At 37.9% G+C, this 22,375-nt stretch overlaps 1 protein-coding gene across 4 annotated transcripts in view; it reads left to right on the forward strand.

Annotated features, from left to right (window-relative positions):
• The first annotated feature begins 4,965 nt into the window (after positions 1-4,965).
• The window catches only part of GRAMD2B (GRAM domain containing 2B), an 89,403-nt gene continuing 71,993 nt past the window's right edge, over positions 4,966-22,375 (forward strand). For 2 of the 4 annotated variants that reach the window (XM_010971547.3, XM_010971548.3), the window contains exon 1: positions 4,967-5,223. In XM_010971547.3, coding sequence (XP_010969849.1) covers positions 5,096-5,223 — 128 coding nt within the window. In that variant the 5' untranslated portion in view covers positions 4,967-5,095. Of the gene's footprint in view, positions 5,224-22,375 lie in introns of all 4 variants that reach the window. The other 2 variants (XM_074360591.1, XM_074360589.1) reach the window with 2 other exon arrangements.

Consider the following 22,375-nt stretch of genomic DNA (forward strand, 5'->3'; position numbering starts at 1 on the left):
TATTACAATAGTTGTTTTATACAGGCTTGGAAAGGGTAAGTACCTTTCTAAAGTAACACTGTAGGGAAATAATGGAGCCACCCTTCCAATCCAGGCAACCTGACCCCCAAGCCCACACTCTAAACCACAACATTACACAGCCCACTCCAGGAATGTGGGCATATTCACATTACACCCAACTGGTTTGCTAAATATGGCTATTCCATGATGGAGGCTGAATCTCCATGTAACTCCACCAGGCCATAGGGCCCTTTAATCAAATGGCAGGAGTATGGGCTTAGTTTACAAACTAATTTTATTAATACTAATCTGAAAAAAAACACATATCAGATAAATCTTAAAGCACAAATATTTATGTTGCTTAATCATAGGTAAAATCTAGTTTATTTATAAATAGAAATTTGTATGCCATTCCTTAGAAAGTTTAGTTTTGAAGCTCTGTTTCTCTGGTATTTTCAGTTTGGTCCCCACCTCCTATCTATCCTGACACTAGTAGGTATATTTTTTCTTTATTTGTGAACTTCAGAATGGTTGGATATAATAATCAAAGATTATCATCATTGCACAAGACAAAATTCTTGGAACCATGGACCTTGTTTCATTGAAGAAAGAAAAAATTTTACAGTGAAACTTTCATGAGCAGGGTTTAAGGAAAGAAAACTAGAACTAGAGAAAAGATTCAACATCACCTAGGCCGGGGATTTTAAACTCAGATGCAGGTTATGAGAATAAGTGAAGCAAAGCAAGCAGAGTGAGACAATAAGGAAAGCTAGAGACTGTGGTAAACTGCAGAGGTCAGCCCCATCACAAGGGGGCTCTGCATCTTAATACCAGACTATTGTCAGACTCTTGTCAGATCTGATTTTCTAGGCAAGGCCAGATTAACCATGTTTTCTCTGAAATGTATAGGAAATTTCTACTTGTAAAACATGGTAGAGGCCAAACAGAACATGTCAGCAGGCCAAATCTAGCCTACTTTCTCTTCATGTAGTAGAAGAGAACAAAAAAAAACCTAGAGATGTTAACCAAATTTACCAAGTGGAGAGCCCACATTCACTCTTCTCTTTTCTATGTCAGTCTATTTTTCAATCTCTGTTTATAAGGATAGAACATTGTGACTTATTGGAGAGCATCAGAAAATTGAAGTATTTCAATCATTGGTGGTCCTACTTAAAAGTTGCTGCTAGTTGTCAATTTTCATCTTGTCTGGTTTTGCTTATTTATCTTACTTTCCATGTAAGGATATAAAAGGTCTCTGCTACCTTCATTTTTGTTGTATTCTAGTTTTTATCATACATTATTCATTTTTTGCCAGTGTCTCTGCTCCTTTCACAGCTATATTTACAAAAATATTCTACTCCGGTTATTTACCTTTGATTGCCTGGTCCTTGTTTTAATTTTCACACATAAAAACAAAAGCTGTGGCAAAGGCTAGAAGTATCTTGAGCAGAAGCCACATCTAAGCAGTCAGAGGGGTCAAACAGTGGCAGCTCTGTGCTCGCAGATGTAGATTGATGCACAGCAGTCAACTGCCATTCATTCTAAAAATAAAACCATGGTGGGGATGTAAGGGGGAGTATAGCTCAGTGGTAGAGTGTGTGTTTAGCACGGGTAGGGTCCTAGGTTCAATCCCCAGTACCTCCCTTAAAAATAAGTAAATAACTCTAATTACCTCCCCCTTCTTTCCCCACTCCAAAAACAAGCTTGTCAAAATTCACATTTTCTTTCAGTGGTTATGTGCCATCAGAACCTTATTCCTGTTTGAACATAAAGTCAGCTCATATCAGGAAGTGAAATTCAGGGCAAAAGCCACAGCTGAATCCTGCCCTCAGATAGGTTGAGTTGCCCCTCCCACCAGCATTTGTAGTTTACCACTTACATGCCCCCAGAGAGGGCCCAAGTGCTCCACTTAGTTCCACCACTCTCTGCTGACTTCTGTTGCCTGTGCCACCTCATAGTTTTACTCACCTTCCTGGCTCTTGAAGGCATTTGAGTTTGTGACCCATGCTCTAGAGTTTCAGCTAATCTCATCTCTGACACAACTTCTTCTGTTAAGGAATTAACCCAGCATCTTACATAAGAGTTCAGTCAATACTGTTTCAACTTCTTCGGAGCTGCCTCCCGTAGACTGGTAGTTGCTGCATAGATTAAGTAACCATATCACTAGGTGATGGCTATATTAAGCCCACTCATCCCCTTCTGCTTATAAAGCATAATGCCCATGGCAATCAAACTAATCTTTCATCATTTTATTCCCAACACCTACAAGATAAAGCTTCAACTACCTGCTGGCATTCAGGGTCCTTCATAATTCAGCCTCCATCTAAATATTCAGAGCTCTTTCCCTGCCTCCCCAGTGCAAACTCTCCACTCCCATACACACTTGGTCCACGCCTGTTAATTTGCTCACAAGCCCTGCTCCCTTCCCTTTCTGCCTTTCCGATATCTCCTCATTCTTCAGACCTCAACTCAAACTCCACCTTTTCCACTAGGCTTTCCTAAATCATGCCAGTCTCAAATGATCTTGCTTCCTTTTAAATGTAAATGCTCAATACATTTGTTGAATGAATGAATCCATTATGGCATGACCACATTCTTATGACCACTTAATTATGGCCAAACTGCTTAACCTTTCTAAGATACATTTTCATCATTTGTAAAAACGTGGTTTGGGCAAGGATTAAAATGAGATGTGATTCTGAAATAATCTAGCAGAGATGCTACATAGACTCAAAAGATATTAGTAGTACAGAGGTTGAGGAAATATTAGCCTGTTTTATTGCCTTCCTCCCTCTTTTATTGGTAACTTTTCAGTTATGTGTATTTTCTCTTCTTAGCTACATTATTATAGCAAGGATACATTTCTTAAAATATTTTTGTATCATTCACTGCAGCTAGCATGGAGCCTTGCTGATAAAATATTGTTGATTGAGTATTAAGAAAGCTCCTCTATTGGAAAATATGTCCAAAGACTGGCTACCAACACTGGAATTTCCTCCTTAGAGATGTTTTGTCCTCAGTTAAGCATTGCCCTCAGTTAAAATCCAAACCTGCCTGGGGAACAGTAGCATACTATGCTTCATTAGATACAATATCTGTGCTGATTAGACTTTTTTGTTTACAAGGAGCAAACTACCTTGCAGGTTGTTGATATTATATGAGGTATGGTGCTGGGTTTGATTTTTTTTTAATCGATGTGTATATAGTTGATTTACAATGTTGTGTTAGTTTCAGGTGTACAGCAAAGTGATTCATATATGTATATGTTAATATATGTATATACATTCTTTTTCAGATTATTTTCTATTATTGGTTATTACTACATATTGAATATAACTCCCTGTGCTTTACAATAGGTCTTTGTTGTTTATCTTTTTTATATATAGTAGTGTGTATCTGTTCATCTCAAACTCCTAATTTATCCCTCTCCCTACCCTTTCCCCTTAGGTAACCATAAGTTTGTTTCCTATGTCTGTGAGTCTATTTCTGTTCTGAAGTAAGTTCATTTGTGTTGGTTTTTTTAGATTCCACATATAAGTGGTACCATATGGTATTTGTTTTACTCTGTCTGACTTACTTCTCTTGGTATGATAATCTCTAGGTTATGATGGGTTTGATTAATCCAGTTTAGTATACTTTAGCTTATGTAACATATTTCTAACATACCTGTAACATAAAGGGAGAACATAAGGGGAAACTAAGGGGAAAAAGAGAAATATATAGATACTGCACTATCAAAAAAGGATAAAGAGGGCAGCTGGGTGTAATGCACCATCAGAATTGTAGCAAGACAACACTTGGAACCAGGGGTACCACTTGTCCTGGTTTGCCCAGCCTTAAGAAGTTCTATGATGTGAGGCATTCAGTGCTGAAACAGAAAATCCTGGACCAACTGGGATAAACTGTTCACCTTGTTAGGCACCAGTAAAATCCCACTAAAAGGTATACTTTGTCTAATTTCAAAAGTGCACTTGGAGTCAGTACTGCACATGGAACAGCCCAAATTGTCCCTGGCTGGTTATCAGCTGATTGGAAGAAACTGCTAACAAAACCAAGGCTAAAAGTTTAATTTCCCAGGAAACTTTGCCCTCTTCCACAATCAGAATCTGTGGACTTCATTTAAGCCAGACATTACCCAAGGTCACTTACTAATCACAAGGGAAACAGAAGAGAGAGAACATAGCTACTTTGGACCAAATCCTTTACTGCTGCTAAAAGACATGAGTGGAGGGACACATATTTTTCTTGTGCATAAACCTTAAGTGGCTGAATATCATCACATAGGAAATTCATTTTCCTTCCTGCTTTTAGTAGGGTTCCAAGTAACAAGAATGATAATGCAAAGCATATTCTTCTATATGATTTCATTGTAATCTTGTGAGAGTTGCACGGTAGACACCAAACTCAGCAGGGTTGGGATCTCCTGTGGTTACACAGCCAGAAAGCAATGGATGGAACTGGATCCCTTGCCTCCTAGTGTTTTTGATTTGTTCTGTTTTTTAATGTTGGGGCTCTCCTGACTTTGTACATATGGCTTCCCTAAGAACTCCAGGACTTTTCAGGTCCCAAGGACCAAGCAGCACAGCCTGAAAGCTCCTGTGTGTCTTACCACACGTGGGCTGGGACACACAAGTGGGCTGGTTATTTCTTGCATATATAAAGGCATAAAACACATTCACATTCCTCTTTCAGAGGTTTAGAGAAAGCATCCCTGCTTTTCATGCTTAGATGTTGCCTTTCTCTGCACCTCATCCTTTTATTTTGAGTCTTTACTTCAGAGATCTTTCTACCTATATCCAGAGTTGTATGGTGTTTATATCAGTAAACTGAAAAATGGATTTCCAAACATATCTACTTTTCCTTCAGAGCAACTGTGGGTAGGATGAAAACCACTCTGTCATACTTACATGTTACTCATTAACTGACTTCAAAAAAAAAAAAATCGCCTCAGCTAGATTAGGAGTCATGTGAAGAAAGAGCTTCCTGCAATGCGGCAACCCAGCAAAGCTAAAACGCAGAGATTTTCACATTATCAGGGAGGTTAAGAAATGAGCCCCTGAGCTTATTTCTCGACCTGGCGATTGACAAGTGCACGATGGTGAAGAAAAGGCTGCAGTCGTCCAGTGACGCGGTATTCCGGTCTGAGATTCCCAGCAGTGCAAGCAAGGCGGGCGCAGAGGTCCCGTACAGCAACCCCGACAGCCCGGGCTCGGTGTTTCTCAGGTGGGTGCATCACGTTTGCCCCCGATGGCCTTGGCACCGACAGGTGTTCCTTGGAGAGCTCCTTCCTCATCCTCGGAGGGAGCAATCAGCCAAGGAGAAGGCTCAGCCGAGGCTATTGGGCCGGTGGATATTAAGGTGGTCTATAGCAAAGGACGTGATCTGCTGAGCATATAGAAACTCTTACCACCATTAGGGGAAAATAATTATTAGTGCCTTCTTTAGTACTTTCTTAGTAGTAGAAAACTAGTTGGCTCTGCAGTTCCTCAATTCCTGACTCATTCTTGGGCTCATAGGAAGTAAAGCCAAATTGCTAAACCAAAAACCTTACTTTGATATCAAAATTACTGTACTATTATCAAAATAGTAATTTTTAAAATATTTTAAAATTGCACTCTTTTCAGCTTTCTAAATTAAATATTAAAATAATACTAGCTGAGCTCTGGTTCAACTACTTGCTGGACAGTGATTTATAGCAGCTTTGACTATATTCAGAACTTATCCTTTTTAGCTGTAAATATTCATATCTATGTGAAACCACTGATAATTATGTATTTTTAATGAAAATTCATTTGTCTACTCTTTTTTTGCTTTATCACATAATAATTCTCTAGCCACTTATAAAATGTGGAAATCAAGTGCAAGCGGAAATCATTTACAAGAAAAAGTTCCTCATCCAACTTCTTTTTTTATTGAGGTATAGTTGACTTACAATGTTGTATTTGTTTCAGGTGTACAACACAGTGATTCAAATTTTTATAGGTTATGCCTCATCCGTCTTTGATGCAAACTTCTTTTCTAACTGAGGTGACATTGGTTTATAATATTGTGTAAGTTTCATGTTTACAACATTATATTTCTACTTCTATATACCTTATAGGGTGCTCACCAGCAAAAATTTACTTTCCATATGATGTAAACTTTAATGTAACTGCCAGATAAACTTATCAAGTGAAGGCAGAAGAATAATCTCTCCACCTGTACTTTGCGTTTACATAGTACCGTATCCCAAGTCGATTATTTGATTTATTTCTCATCAATTACACAAAAAAATGTTCAAAATTACAGCTTTTAAAAATTAAATAGAAAATAAAGAAATTCCACTTCATTTAATAGCATTCATATATCAGACTGTCAGGTTAGGAAAACAAATTCAGTAATTTTTAAAAAGAAGTTTTAGAGACCAAGAGCCTGAATTTATGCAAAATGTTTCTTAATATATCTATTTAAAGTTAGTGTAATTTTTCCATCCATCGTTAAAATGAATCTACCTAACTTGTATTATGGTTGTTTAAGCAAAAGCACAATTCCTGTGATTGAAAATGTAAAACTTTTGCATTATTTCCATATTTTGCTGAACTTTGAGTGTTTCTTGCTTTAATCCTGCTGTTACGTTGACTGTAATGCGAACTATTCTTGGAGCTCAAGAATCAACCAGGAAAAATAAAATTAAATTAAAATGTATAAAAAATATTAAAAATATATACAATATATAAAGTATAATTTAAATAAATGTAATACATATGATTTAAATAAGTATAGATAAATAAATGAAATAAAAAATCTGCATCAACCTAAATTCAAGCCTTTTTAAAAAAAGGCCAGGCCTATTTCTCCTGCATATTTGAGTATTCAATATCAAATCTCTATATTAGTATCTATAAGGTTTTTTAATGTGTATTGGAGCCAGTCTTAAAACATTACACATACCTCCAAATTGTCTGGCACTGGAGAAGTTCTAGTCTAGTTGAAAGATCTACTTAACGTATTGTGTATAAAATCATTCAAAGGATTAGGGTACTAGGGTACATGTTGGTTATTTGAAGTAAAAAAAAATCGCTATGCTGTACACCAGAAACTAACACAACATTGTAAATCATCCATACTTCAATAAAAAAAGGAAAAAAAATAAGATAGATAAATACGTCCCTTTACCTGCTAAGTAAACATTAAGAATTTATATGATTCTTGTGATATCCCATTATCCTTCCCATGAATTAGAGCTAATCAAATGTACTGCCAGATCAACAAACCACTTCAAATAGGCACAGATACATTTTATGTAGTCTTTTTTTTCAGTCATGCAGTTCAACAAAGATTTGTTGAGTAACTATTATATGCCAGGCTGTATGGAAGCAAATACAATCATAAATGAGGTAGACCTGCCCTCACATAGGTTAGAAGTTTAATGTCAAAGACAGGCAAAAAAAATATGAATGAATGTACACATACATATATAATTCAAATACTTAGGTATATTATTGTAGGAAACAATTCCAGGGCAGAGATGGAGAATAAGATGGGAAAAAATTTATATGTGGTGGCAAGTCAAGGACTCTCTGAGGAAGTGATGTTTAGGCTGACTTCAAGGAGGGGAAAAGGGCAAGCATGAAATCATTGAGAAGGAGCATGTTGCCCTGAGGTGGAAAGGTCTGTGTCCTGAGGAACCTGGGCCAGGGGAGGGAAGTGGGCGGCGGGTGGCACCTGGAGGGTTTAGAACAGGGAAGTACCATGACGTGATGTTCCCTTTAGAAGGGCGTTCTGGCTCCTCTCTGGGTTATTTTCAGTTTGTTGCTTATTCACGCAGTGCTCCATTGTGCCCGTGTCTCCAGGTGCTTGTGCAAGAGTGTCTCTAGGGTGCACACCCAGGAGGGGAACTACTGGGCCATTCCTCTTATTAATGGACATCATTAATTGTACTCATTATGTCAAATTCTGTTCCAAAGTTCTGTGTCATGTATGCTACTACCAGCAGTTATTCTGCTGCCTCAACAACATTGCCATTGTCTGATTGTTTAATTTTTCTTATCTGGAAGGTGTGAAATGGCATCTCGGTGTAAATGGTTTTAATGTGCCTGTCCCTTATTAATACTGCAGGAGCATCTTTTCAACACGTTTGTTGATCATTTTCATTTCCTCTTCTGTAAAATTCCTGCTTATGGATTTAGGGCTCTTTGGGAAAAGAGATGAGGGGAGAGAGGTTACTAGCTTTTCCTTATTTTAGATGGCTTTTGAAGTACTGCAGGTACTGACCTTTTGTTAGCCATGTGTGTTGCAAACATTTTATTCCAGCACATGACTTGTCTCTTCATGCTCTCTATTATGTCTGAGTTCTTATTTTTAATTTATCAACTTGTTTATTTTATTCTCTTATTGAAATATAGTTGACTTACAACATTATATTAGTTTCAGGTGTAAGTAGCAATTTGATATTTTTATAGATTATAACTCCATACAAAGTTACTATAAAATATTGACTATATTCCCTGTGCTGCACATTAATTACATCCTTGTAATTTATTTATTTTGTGCCTAGTAGTTTGTACCTTTTAATCTTCTTTATTTTGCCCCTGCTTCACCCCTCCCCCTCCATTTGTTTGTTCTCTTTATCTATGAGTCTTTTTGTGTTTTGTTATATTTTTTCATTTATTTTATTTTTTGGTTTTCCACATATAAGTGAAATCATACAGTGTTTGTCCTTCTTTGACTTATTTCACTAAGCATAATACCCTCCAGGTCAATCTATGTTGTCGAAAATGACAAAATTTCAATCCTATTATGTCTAACTAATATTCCATTATGTATATATACGTGTGTGTATTTTATATATATATATCACATCTTTTTGATCCAGTCATCTGTTTATGGACACTTAGGTTGCTTCCATATCTTGACTATTATAAATAGTGCTGCTATGAACATTGGGGTGCATATATCTTTTCGAATTAGTGTTTTTGTTTTCTTCATATAAAAACACCGGAGTGGAAATACTGAATTGTATGGTAGTTCTATTTTTAAGTTGTTAAGGAAACTCCATGCAGTTTTTCATAGTGGCTGCACCAATTTACATTCCCACCAGCAGTGCATGAGCATTCCCTTTTCTCCACAGTTATTTGTTGTCTTGTTGGTATTGGCCATTCTGATTGGTGTGAGGTGATTTCTCATTTTCTTAGTAATTTGCGTTTTCTGTGACTTGAGAAATCCTCCCCTACTCTGAGGTTATAAGAATGTTATTATGTATTTTCTTCCAAAAGTATGTTTTTCTTTCAAAGTAGGATCCTTTACATATTTGGAATTTATTTTTGTTTCTGGTATGAATTAGGGCATCATTTAATCTTCTGTATGCATAATTAGTTGTCACATTATTTACTGAATAGCCTTTCCTTTCCCCATTAATCTACAATGCCAGCTCTACCATACATCGCTGTCTTTATTAATATCATTTTATAATAAAAAGTTTTGTTATCTGATAAAGCAACACATCTTACCCACTTCAGAAGAGATTGGCTACTTTTGATCCTTTGCTCTTCCACTTAAATTTTAGAATTTAGCTTGTCAAGTAAAGGCTTTTTTGAAAAATTGAAACCGCTTCTAATCTATTCCTCAGTTTGAGGAAATTTGACATTTTATGGTGTTAAATATACCTATTCATACACATGGTGTGGGTCTCCATTTGATAAGGTCTTCTTTAACATCCTTCGATAAAGTTTTAGAATATTCTACACAAGATCTCACACATCATTTCTTAGATTTTTTTCCCAGGTACTTTACACCTTTGTTGCTTTTGGAAATACATTTTTAATTGCATTTTCCTGTGTTGTTGTTGCACAGAAATGTAATTAAATTTCTAAATCGATCTTATATTCCACATTCTTGCAAAATCTTCTTATTAATTTTAACAATTTGTAGCCAAAGACATTTTCTTTGTAGACAATAATATTATTTGAAAAAAATAAGTTGTTTTTACCTTTCTGATCTTTAGTCCTTTTAAATCTTTTTTATTTTATTGCACAAGCAAGGGATTCCATTTCAATGTTGAGTACAAATAGTATTCCAGGCATTCTCATTTTGTTCCTAATTTAAAAGGGTGTGCTTTTAACATTTCAGGTTTTATCAGCCTGAATTATCTCAGGTTAAAAAATCTCCATCTAATTGGTGTTTTCTAAGAGATTTTTGAAACTACTGAGTACTTCCCTGGCCTCCACTGAGATGACCCTTGTTTGAAAATCTTTCACACTCATACAGTGCAAAGCACCTCAACATTCAAAATTCACAAGAAGTCATCATTTCCCAAAATATACAGAACATTGGACAGCCTTGAAAAACGTGAATTACTTTAAGCTTTAAAAATAGACTGAAAAAAGCTGTGATGAATTAATAGTTCCATAAATTAGTCATTCAGCAAATAAGAATCAGAAATGTTTTTAATTTAGTTTTTGGAGATTTATTATGAAAATTAGCCATCAGATCTATTGCTTTTAATAAATTTGTTTTCCCAAACTATTCCTTTTTAGACTATCAGTCTAGTTCAGTTTCAGGCAAAGATGAAAGTTGCCCAGGGGAGCTAATGTGTTGAATGGGGTGCCATGGGCTTTGGGGCACAAACAAGGTCCAAGATGATAACTAAAGAGGGCAAATATGAGACAGTACTAAGCTGGAATGTGGAACCAGGGTGGGACGAGCCCAGGCCTGCTCAGAATCCTCTGGGCTCTGGTTTGGGGACCACTCCAGGCTGTGGTCAGTGATGACTGTGGCAGGTGCAAGGCAGCCTTGAGGCACCTTAACTAGGCCTCCACTTAGTGGCTCCAGTGACTCTGCTTCTGCTCCTCTGCTCGTCCAGTTGTCACCAGTGAGAAGACGAGACACTGGCTCTTCTTCTCTCTTACCTAATCTCTGTCCCAAGAGCCTTGCTTTTTTTTGTTTTTTTTTGTTTTTTTTTTTAGCCAATTCCACTTCTCTGGCTATAAGGGAAAGGATAGAAGCACTATTTGGTACCTGAAGAACAAGAACAGAGTAGACATTATATCTTGACCCATTTTTACTAGGAAAGCCCATGGCCTCAGCTCCTGTTAACAAGAGTTACAGAGTTAAGAGCGATATTTGGAAGCTGAAGGGAGGCTAAGTTCTAGGAAATGGGCTTCCTTCTCCAGGAACAAGGATGTGGGGGTAGCAATCAAAGAAAGCAGCACTGTGTTAAGGAGAAAGATAATAGTGTCCTGAGTGTGAGGCGAGTATTTCAGGGAATGGAGTAAATCTGTTCTTAGTGGGTGTGGTCAGGGTGGCAGGACCAGTGAACTCTGGAGGAGAGTAAGGGATGCTGAGTCTGAAGGCCGAGAATGAAGTGCACTGTGATGTAATGAAGTGGGGCTGTGGAAGTTAGAATGAGGAGGACATGTAGAGGAATAGCTTCTTGGACAGGAGACTTAGAATTTTCCAAGCAAGTGAAAATAGAACTCCCCAGCAGCTGGCATTGCCCCGGGACACACAACCTACAGTCTCTTTGCCATACTGTGCCACACACTTGCCCACAGTCTAGACAAAGCACCCAGTATCCTCTCCATATACGTGCTCTGTCCTGTCACCAGGCTTTTAAATGCGCAGGAAGTCTGAAAATTCCTATTCATCTTTCAAGGTGCACCTCCTGAAAGGTCTAGGATAACATCAGAGGAGACCCCCACCTTGGCCCCCTGACTTCCACACCTCAGAACTAACAGCCTTTTCTTTCTTTCTTTCTTTCTTTCTTTCTTTCTTTCTTTCTTTCTTTCTTTCTTTCTTTGCATTTTTTTAAATTGAAGTATAGTCAGTTTATAATGTTGTGTCAATTTCTGGTATACAGCTTAATTTTCAGTCATACATGAAGATACATATATTTATTTTCACATTCTTTTTCATGATCTTTTACTATGAGATATTGAATATAGTTCCTTGTGCTATACAGTAGAAACTTGTTTATCTATTTTGTATATTGTAGTTAGTATCTGCAAATCTTGAACTCCCAATTTATCCCTTCACATTCCCTTTTCCCTCTGGTAACCATTTGTTTGTTCTCGATATTTATGAGTCTGTTTCTGTTTTATAAGTAAGTTCATTTCTGTCTTTTTTTTTTAAAGATTCCATATATAAGTGATATCATATGGTATTTTTCTTTCTCTTTCTGGCTTATTTCGCTTAGAGTGATGATCTCCAGGTCCATCTATGTTGCTGCAAATGGCATTATTTTATTATTTTTATGGCTGAGTAGTATTCCATTGTGTAAACATACCACAACTTCTTTATCCAGTCATCTGTCGATGGACATTTAGGTTGTCTCCATGTCTTAGCTATGGTAAATAGAGCAACCTTTTCTTATTTGTTGTTACCACATCCCATATTAACCACTTATCAGAAAGTATTGCCATCAAGGGAGTACTTATTACAAAACCAAAGAAGTTTAAACTTCTACCCTCACTTATATGGGCCCTAGGAAGGTTCCTAGCAAGATTCCACATAGTCATACGCTTTTTTAAACTTTTAAGTACAATTTGAATTGCTGTCTCTCTCCACTTCAATTTTTCCTTCACTACCCTCCCTTCCAATCAGGTGGCCAAGGGCTTTTTTGGCATTGTGAGCCAAGGGGAAATTGTTTGGAGACACATTTAATTTGAGATTAGTGGAATATATTTATGTGATTTGCTGTCATTTCTCTGTGCATAAAGTATGTTATTGCTAGTCATCTTGGCTGCTAGGAATCCTCCCACTCCCCACCAAGCAAATTCGCCCTGCTTGGTGACACAGAAGTGCGGGGCCAGAGATGGTTTCATCCTACAAACATGTCCTACAAGTGCTGTGCATCAGAAGTATATGGGTAGTGGAAGAGAAACAAAATTGGAAGTGTGCAGAGCCAGAAGCTAGTCTCTGGCAAATTCTTCCCATCAGCATACCTGTCAGTTGTAAGTGCTGGATTCTGTTCTCATTAATGCCAAGTCAAAACAGAAGTTCTCTCCTGTTAGGACTTGATACTTGATAATGCAGCTCATACAATTATAACTATACCAAACTTTATTTATGCTTATTACACAATTTATCATAATCCCTGTGTTTATTGGGCACAAACCCAAAGGTAATACTAAAAACAGCCATTGTCTCTGTGTGTGTCACAAGTACATCACATCTTAGCATAACATTACCAAGAATAGGTTTGAATCTGGAAGAAAATGTCTAACTTATCAGTAAAAATTCAGCTTTTTCTAGAGAAAAGACTAGACTAATTCTTTATTGAGAACATTACAAAACTGTTGCCATATGAAGAGATCGACAAGGATCAGTTAAAAATAAGAAAGTAGCATAGAGGACGTCAGGCAGTTCATTTATCAGATGCAACATTCATTTTCTAGATTTGGAGGTGTAATGGAATTTATCAGCTATTTCAAATTAATAGCTTGATTTCTTTCACATCCAATTTTTAATTCAAAATTTTTCTTAAAGAAGACCCTAAAGTTGTACAAGCTTCACCTTCACAAAACCTTAGTCTGCTACTGATTCTAACCGCTTCTATGTCTGTGTACTCCAACAGACCTGAGCGTTTTTCCTGTAGACCTTGGCACAGGCTGTGTCCTTTGTAGCGCTGAGTGAAGAGGCAGGTGGGATTCTGCCAGCTGAGGGGATGAAGTCCTGAGTGGTATGCGTGTTGGCTGATAACTGGCTGCCTGTTATTGGTCCCTCACTTTTGGCAATTTTGAAAATATTTATAGAAAAACTAATTTTACAAAAATATTTTTGATCAGTGTTCATCTCATTCAATTTTTTAGAACACCTAAAATTGTTTTTAAAAAAAAACACAGTTTAATAATCTATGCTTTAATCTTTGACTTACTTTTTAAGTGAGGTTTTAAAACCTTGTGGAAATCTATTATGGATGAGTTTTAACTTGAATCCCCACTTTCATTAAAAGCCTTTTATCATCACAGATTTTCAAAAATCAGGTTTATTTATTTGCCTTCATCTCTCTCTCTCTCTCTCTCTCTTTCTCTCTTTCCTCTGTGTTTAACAAAACAAAACCAGCCAAGGGTAATTGAAGTGGAGGTCCTAGGATTGCTTCTGTGTGTAACTGGGGCTACATGAGGGCAAACTGAAAGCCTGGCCAAGAAGTACGTAAGTGATGAATGAGTGTTTCTGTGTAACCTAGCGGTAGTAATAATAGTAGTCTCCTCTATTTGCATAGAGGCTTACTCATGGGAACTTTTTACAGACGTGACCTTATAAACCTTGGTGGCTTTTCACTGATGGATTACAGTTTTTCCTTACATTGCTTAGGTGAGGAAAGCAAGTAACAGAAAAGGAAGAGAAGTTTTCTGTTGTCCATAAGGCAAAATTAAGCCAATGAACTTAGTTCATGTAGTGAATGCACAGACAGATATGTGACCAAAACAGCATTATCCAACTTCCTTGACCAGTTTATTTACCTGGCTTGGCTCAAATTATTTGGGCTATTTCCAAAAATCGAATCCATCTTCAAGGGTCATTTCATTCAGTTTCTTCATCGCATCTAGGCTGATTTTTACAACCCAAGAGGGGAAACTGATTTCAGAAGTAGGCATGATTCTCTGAAAGACTAAAGACTTTCTGGGATTCTAACTTCTATACTGAGCCATTATATGATTCTGTGAATTTCAGTTAAATTTATCTGTAAAAAGACAATGGTGTTTGCTCTACGAACTTTTGAGTGGTGATGAACAAATATGATGGGTAATTTCATTCAGTAAACAGAAAGTTACGGAATACCTTCTGTAATCTCTGTGTTGGGAGGCTCTGCCTAAGGAGGACTGCTTGGTGTATGTCTGGTTTCATCACTTCCTAAGCTGTGCAGTCTCTCTGTGCCTCACTCTCCTCAACTGTAAAGTGGGGATAATCACAGAATTGTGGAGAGTGTTAAGTGAGATAATACATAAAGTGCTTGGCACACAGCGTATGTCCGAATGGTAGCTGTGGTTACTGTAAGGCAGTGGGGGAAAGCCTCGGAGGGATAATGGGAATATTCACTGATCGCCTAGAGCTTGGAGAGGCTAGGAATACACCGAGCACCTGGCAAAAAGAAGAAAGTATAGTGAGCAGAGACCCTTGTGGAATAAATAAATGGCTAAAGGCCCCACTGTCTGTTGGTGACAGACCCGTGCTCAGGCTACTATAGAGGGTAGGCAATGCACGTGCACCTTGAACATTAAACTATTAGCCTAACTCTCCAAACTATAATTTCCCACAGCCTGTTTCCTGTTAATCCTCATGTTGCAATACTTAGATCAAGAAATAAACAGCACATTTCAAATGTTTAGTGGAACAAAATAAACTTGGCCTGATGTGAAAAACTCACAGCTGCCAGGATCATCATGGAGAAAAAGAAACTTCTATTTAATTCCCTCTAATAAATCCAAGGGGGCAGAACCACGTGCTATGACCAAGCCTCACTCCAAACATGCCCCTGCAACAGGGGCAAGAAACCAGGAAGCAGGAGGTCATACGAGTGTGTCGTACGGCGAGGTCATATGAGTGTGTCCCTTTATCTCAGAGAGTTGGCCTTTGGACTGTGAGGAGGACACTCTGTGACCTGGTCGGCTCCCCTGTCACATCTCTTGCCCTCTTCGTGCGCCAGAAAGATTACGCTGCAGCCGTGTGTGCTTGTTCTGGCCCTTTGAACCTTCTCTGGCTGTCACTTGGCGTAGTACGTGCTGAGCTGTCTTTCAAAACTGGACCAGGTATCACTGCCTTCAGAAAGCCCACCCTGACACCTGTCTCCCTCTCTCTGTGCTCACATTGTACCTTTTGTTTATTTCCATTCCAGCATTTCTCACACACTCAGCTTCACTTGTTCTGTGTCTTTCTTCCTCATTCTGCTGCCTTACATTCCTAACCAATCACTCAGCACAGTGCCTAGCAGAAACTAGACAATGACCAATGTTAATGTTGGATGGACAATAAATGGTGGTGGGTGATGGATAAATAAAGAGCTCCCTTGAGTTGACAAGTGAGGCTGACCCTTGTTGGGGTGCTGCTGACCTCACCCTATGAAAGCTGAAGGTCAGCAGAACAGGCAGGGCACACAAGTCAGTCACCTGCTCAGTGCAGGGAGAGTAGCTAATGTCATAGTCATGACCTCTCAGACTTTCTGATTCAGAGTCTAGACCTTCTCCCTCTTCCACAGGGATTCGTTACTAGATCTCAGCTGTGGTCTTTACCTCACTGTGGTCCCAAGTGTTTTATCCTTGCCACTGGGAAAAGAGAGGGGAAAATTACACAACTAAAAGGCTACAAGGATTAATATAGGCTGAAACTTCTGTTTCCATAAATTTAAATATAAGCTTATTTTTAACTTAATTTCACAGTGAATTAATTTAAGTGTAAAAATAAATTTAATTACTATAAAATTGAATTAAATTAGGTATAAGAGAAATAACTTCATAAAACATTGGTTTTTAATTTAATAGATACTCCCTCACACATGCCTCATATTCATATCTTCACGCCTCTGTGCCTGTTTCCTCTCTGCTTGGAATTACATTTCCCCCAAACGGTACTTAATCAACAAGTATTTTGCAGTTTTGCAATATTCTGTTGGTGACACAGGTCAACCCTGGGTTTCAGTGTGTAAAAGGACTGTGCAAGGGGGAAAAAAGCAAGAGAGGGGATCACCTGGGGCCATCTTGGAGGCTGACCACACAGTAGCTGTGGGTGACACCAAAGCCAACACATATTTCTTTTTTTTTCGATTTACTCTGTGTGTGTATATATGTGTGTGTGTGTGTGTGTGTGTGTATGTATTTTATTGGTGGATAGTCAGTTTACAATGTTGTGTCAGTTTCTGGTGTACAGCACAGTGCTTTAGTCATACATGAATATACATATATTCATTTTGATATTCTTTGTCACCATGAGCTATTACAAGATATTGAGTATAGTTCCCCGTGCTATACAGTATGAATTTGTTGTTTATCTATTTTATATATAGTAGTTAGTATCTGCAAATCTCAAATATTCCTAGTCTGAAAGGTGGCATATGATGAAAGGGCAGTAGCCTTGGAGTTACTCAGACCTGTATTTGAATCACAGGTACCACTTAACTGTGTCACCTTAGTCCAGTTATCTAATCTTCTTAAATCTCAGTTTTCTCATCTGTAAGATGGGACAAATAACACCCACCTCTTAGGACTGTTTTGAGGATTAGGTAGGGGTAATAGAGGGTGGCTGGCACAAGTAAGGCCCTCCAGAATTGATGTATTATGGTTACCAGGAAGGTGAAGTGTTACTATAGAAACACAGTTGGAAGTCATAATCCACAGAATCCTGTATCAAACCTTAAGGGTTTTTTTTTTTCCTATTTATTTTATTATCCCCATGCATTCTTTTATAAATGACTTAGTGAGAGCTAAACACAGGGAGGTAAAAGTATATAAAGCTGGAGAAATTTTCTTTTATATATTTGAAACATGGAGAAACATGAGGACCTGAAGAGCCAAACAGCTGTCAAGTTATTTCATTTCTCCGATATGGCTGAAGTTCATATTATGGTGATCTCAAAGAAATATGAAAATAAGTTAGGGGGAAAAAAACCCCCACCAGTATTGGGCTAAGTAGTTTTCTCAAAATTACAGCTCTCCTGGGGAAAGAAATGTAATTATCTCTAGAAAAAAAGACAAACTAAAATGGTCAGTTTCTGTCTCACATCAGACCGAAACATTTTTCCAACGGTGTTGCTGGCTACAAGGTTAAACAATGTTCTATAGTCAGGAATTTGAGCCTTTGGGCTTTGGCTTTCTTGTAAATTTGTCCAACCTTAGCTGATTCTCCAGTAAAATAATAATAAAGACACTAAGAGAAGAGGTTTCTTCATGTCTGACTCAACATGTTATTTCTCCAAATTCATGTACTGAAAAAACAGTGGAAAGAGCCCAGGTCTGGCCATGGCCGGCCTCTGTGACCCGGAGCGAATCACTTACCCTCTGTCTTTCCTCATCGCACAAAACGGAAAGAGCTATTGTGAACAGGATTTTTCCGGACAATTGAGAAGTTAAAAGGAGAAAAAAAGTCAAATGAGGTGATATATAAAAAGTTTAAAATTACAAGCTCCTTCTGGGGGAGAAAAAAGGAAAGAATTCTTCTAGGTATTATTTTATTCTTACGGTATTTTTGAAAAATGGTTTTTTGGATTGCAAGTTAAGATAACAATAACTAAAATAGAAAACCATGTAGCATAACTTAAATATTTCACAGTATAGGATCATTACAGGCTTGTTTTTTTTAAGGGTTTTCAAGATTTGCTAAATTGTCCACATTACTAAATATAATTATGCCAATTACTGACCAAGAGTTGAGCTTTTGAAGATGAATAAAGCAGCAAAATTTTAGGTTGAGTTGTTTAAACAGAAGGTTAAAAAAATTATCTTTCTATTAAGTATTAATAAGTATATTTCTGCTGGAAAGTGCCTCATTTATTGGTCTACCTGCCTTGCAGGGGGAGGCTGAGAAGATGATTTGACTTTGAACTTTTATCAATATCTGGGTTTATCATAATAAAACAGAGTATGTTTTACTGTGGTGCTGAACTGCTGTGTTCCTGCGAATACTAAAATGATTGGGTTATTCAAATGAAAGATCTGAGGTAATGTTGTAAAGTATAGTGAATATTTAATGGAAATATCAAGTGACCTTTCTTAAGCTCTTCTACCTAAGTGACAGGGAAGGAATTTTGTCTGTTAGTTTCCATGTAGTTATGTAAACGGTCCTTAAATAACAAGCACACACTGGGATGAAACCACTGAGAGCACACATTTTAAAATGGGCAATGGATTTGAATAGATTTTTCTCCAAAGAAGATATATAAATGGCCAATAAGATGTAGTATGGTGCTCAACATTATTAGTCACTAGAAAAATACAAATTAAAACCACAATGAGATACTACTTCACACTTAGTAGAATGACTAGACTCAGAAAAGAAAATACCAAGTGTTGATGAGCATTTTAGAGGAATTGGAAGGCTCATACATTGTTGATGGGAGGGTAAAATGCTACAGCCAGTTTGTAAAACAGTTTGGCAGTTCCTCAAAAAGTTAAACGTAAATAAAGTTACCATATGACCCAGCAACTTCACTCCTAAGTATACTGAAAACACATGTTCATGCAAAAACTTGTACATGGATATTCATAATAGCTAAAAAGTGGAAATAACCCAAATGTTCATCAACTGATGAATAAAATATGGTATCTCCATAGAGCGGAATATTATTTGGCCGTAAGAAAGAATGAAGTACTGTTGCATGCCACGACATGGATGAAAGAAGCTAGTCACCAAAAACCATGTGATTCCATGTATATAAAATCTCCAGAAGAGGCAGAGCTATACAGGTAGAAAGTAGATTCATCGTTCCTAAGGGCTAGGGAGAAGGGACGATGGGGACTGACTACTGATGGTCACAGTGTTTCATTTTGTGGTGATGAAACTGTTCTGGAATTAGTGGTGACAGGTACACAACTATTTAGTGATACTAAAACCACTGAATTATATATATATTTTAAAACAGTGAACTTCATGGTATATGAATTATCTCAATTAAGCTGTTAACTTTTAAAAAGCTAATGAGAGATCCTAAGAAATCCTTTCTTTTTTTGAAAGTTCTTATTCTGTTAGTACAAAGTATGTAAGTTTTCCACGACCGATACATTGGCTTCCTGACTTTCAGAAGGATTGATGTGTTTTTATTTAACCAGATCTTCCTGATCAATATTTTCTTTATTTGCCATTTAACTTTCCAGAAATGCTTCCCTTTTACCCTGTCACTGGAATTGTGTAGGGTGAGGATAGGGATGTAGGAGTGCTGGAGAAAGGAGATGGTATCAGAGGTCCTCAGGACCACCCTACACTCAGAGATACACTTGAAGGACTTACAGAACTCAACATCTAGTTGCACATGGCTCAGATTTGTTACAGTGACATAGTAAGCTATGCCACAAGGGGAAAAGATGCAGGTGGAGTCTGAGGACCCAGGTTCAGGCTTTCTCATGCTCCCCACCTCCCACGGAGGGTCACAGAGATTGCACTCCTGCACAGCAACATGTGTATGATCTTTCTGCCCAGAGAATCCCATTAAAGACTCAGGACCTCAGGTTTTTATTGGCGGCTGGTCAGTTAGGCACCTTCTGCCTAGTACGAAGTCCCAATTTAACCCTCCAGGAAAAAAGCAGATGATCGGCATAAATCATATTACTTACATAGTCTAGTCCCAAGGAGCCACTTTTACCAGGGGCACAGTGGGAACACCCCCCAAAATCCAAGTTCCCAAATGCCAACTAAGAGTCAACCTTGCAAACAGGTCTTTCTAAGAAAAGCAGTCTCAGGCCTGCTGTGTTAACTCTTTTCTGCACCGGGGTAGAAAATGAAGATCTCACAACCACCATCAGATGAAAACAGATCCTTGAGGGAAAAAGGAAGAGGACTAAAAGACTCTTGAATAGACTCAGCAGGGTTTCCGGGCCAATGGGATACTGTAAGATTTTGTTCTCAAGTAAGAAGTCTCCTGACACCCACAACCCTGAAATAGGACTGATTCAAGGAACAGCCTAGGGCTAGTCAGGCCGAATCACCTTGATGTGGTCCCAGGAGTTTTTGCTTAAGTCTTATCTGTAACCCCTGCCATGGGCCTGCCAATTCCCAGCCCTTCAAGTGAAAGTAAACCTTTGGTGCTTTCCTGGAACCAGCATGCTTTCTAGAGGAGCAGTAGAAGGAAGGATAGATGGAGTACAAAGTTTCCTTGACTCTTACCTTTTGGCCCTGGGATTCAAGAAAGATTCCTCACAAATAAACAGATGCTGAAATGATAATCACCGAGAACGGAGTTAATGACACACTCTTGAAATATTTATGAACCCAGCTGTTCTTAATAGCCCAGATGTGATGGCCAAAGAGGTAACCTTGAAAAAAAAATTAGGAGGACTCTAATTTAGTCTCTTTCTTTCCTGCAAATGCTGAGGGGGAATTACCTTCTATCTCATGGAAGGGTGGAAGGATCTGTTTGCTGTCCCAGCTCTTTTTGGAACCAGTAACTATCGTAAATCAGCTAAAATACATCTGAAAAAGAAACTGAAAGAGGTGTCTTTTTTCCTTGAACAATAAATTTCTATTACATAAGAATTGTTTCACTTTGACCCTTGAGTTACTAAATATATCATAGTGCACACAAGGCAATAGTTAAGGACTCTGGCCGCTTGGAATTTCTTAGACATTCTGCCTTTCTCTGTCCCCTTTCCCTGTTAGCCCCCCTTCTTCCCTTTCCCTTCCCTGCTTTAACCCATCTACTTCCTCCTCTTTCTTCCCCTGATTTCCATCATCCCCACCTCCCCAAACAATTATAAACTAATTGTAATTTCAAAGGATTCAGATAACTACCAAGAAAGGGTTTCCTTTTACAGTTTTATTTCTCTACCCAAATGTAAACATATTATCTCACTAATAAATTATTTCTAATAAAAATGACTACATGTTTGCATATACATGTAGCTACATCTTCCACATTATTAGTTTGATTTTTAAATTATCTCCAGTACATACAAAAGTTCATAAAATTCAATAAAAAAATTTCTTTTTGCTAAATTGTACCTTTAGCCCTATGAGAAAACATATAGTAAATTCTTTTTTATCAGCAAAATTCTGCCTTGACTATCAGGCAGCCTCATGGGGAAACCTTCATTTCCCAGAATCATACTTGGCAGTCCTGATAACTGGCTTGACTGCCATGGGGGAAACGTTCCTGGCAGAGATCACCTAGGGAAAGATGCTCTGTCTAACTCTCCAGGTTTAATCTTCACAAAGAGGCACAGTATCTTGAATTCAAATAAGTCATCTTGGAAACGTGACACAACAGATGAACAATTAGCAGGCTAAACCTGTCTCCAAGATAATAATCATCTCCCATTTAATTTGCCTTCCTTTTACGTAGGGTTTGTTAAAACTGAATTAGAGGTTCTCTATGAAAAGCTGAAAAAAATTGATTCCTCCAAAAAGATTAAAAAGTTAATTTGATATCAAAGAGCATCAACAGCCTCCAGAATGCAGAAGGTAACCACCCCATCCAGGTCAGGCCTTCTCTGACTATCCTGCCTACGTAAAGGTGATAATCTGGAGCATGCTCTGAGGGGAGAAGTGAGAACATGCCAGGACACTCAGATCTTTGCCCCTTGTGAAAGAACTAGGGATATTAGTTTGCAGAAGCAAAGCTCAGAGGCCAGGTAGAAAGAGTGGGGCATGAGGGTCAATTCAAGTATTTAAAGGTTTGTCACGTAGGAGAGCAAGTCTCTGCAGCCTGAAGGGCTAAAATGGAACAAATGAGTGGGAAGAGATGACAGTCCAAAAA

Source organism: Camelus bactrianus, chromosome 3, assembly GCF_048773025.1.
Source record: "Camelus bactrianus isolate YW-2024 breed Bactrian camel chromosome 3, ASM4877302v1, whole genome shotgun sequence".
Classification (NCBI taxonomy): Eukaryota; Metazoa; Chordata; class Mammalia; order Artiodactyla; family Camelidae; genus Camelus; species Camelus bactrianus.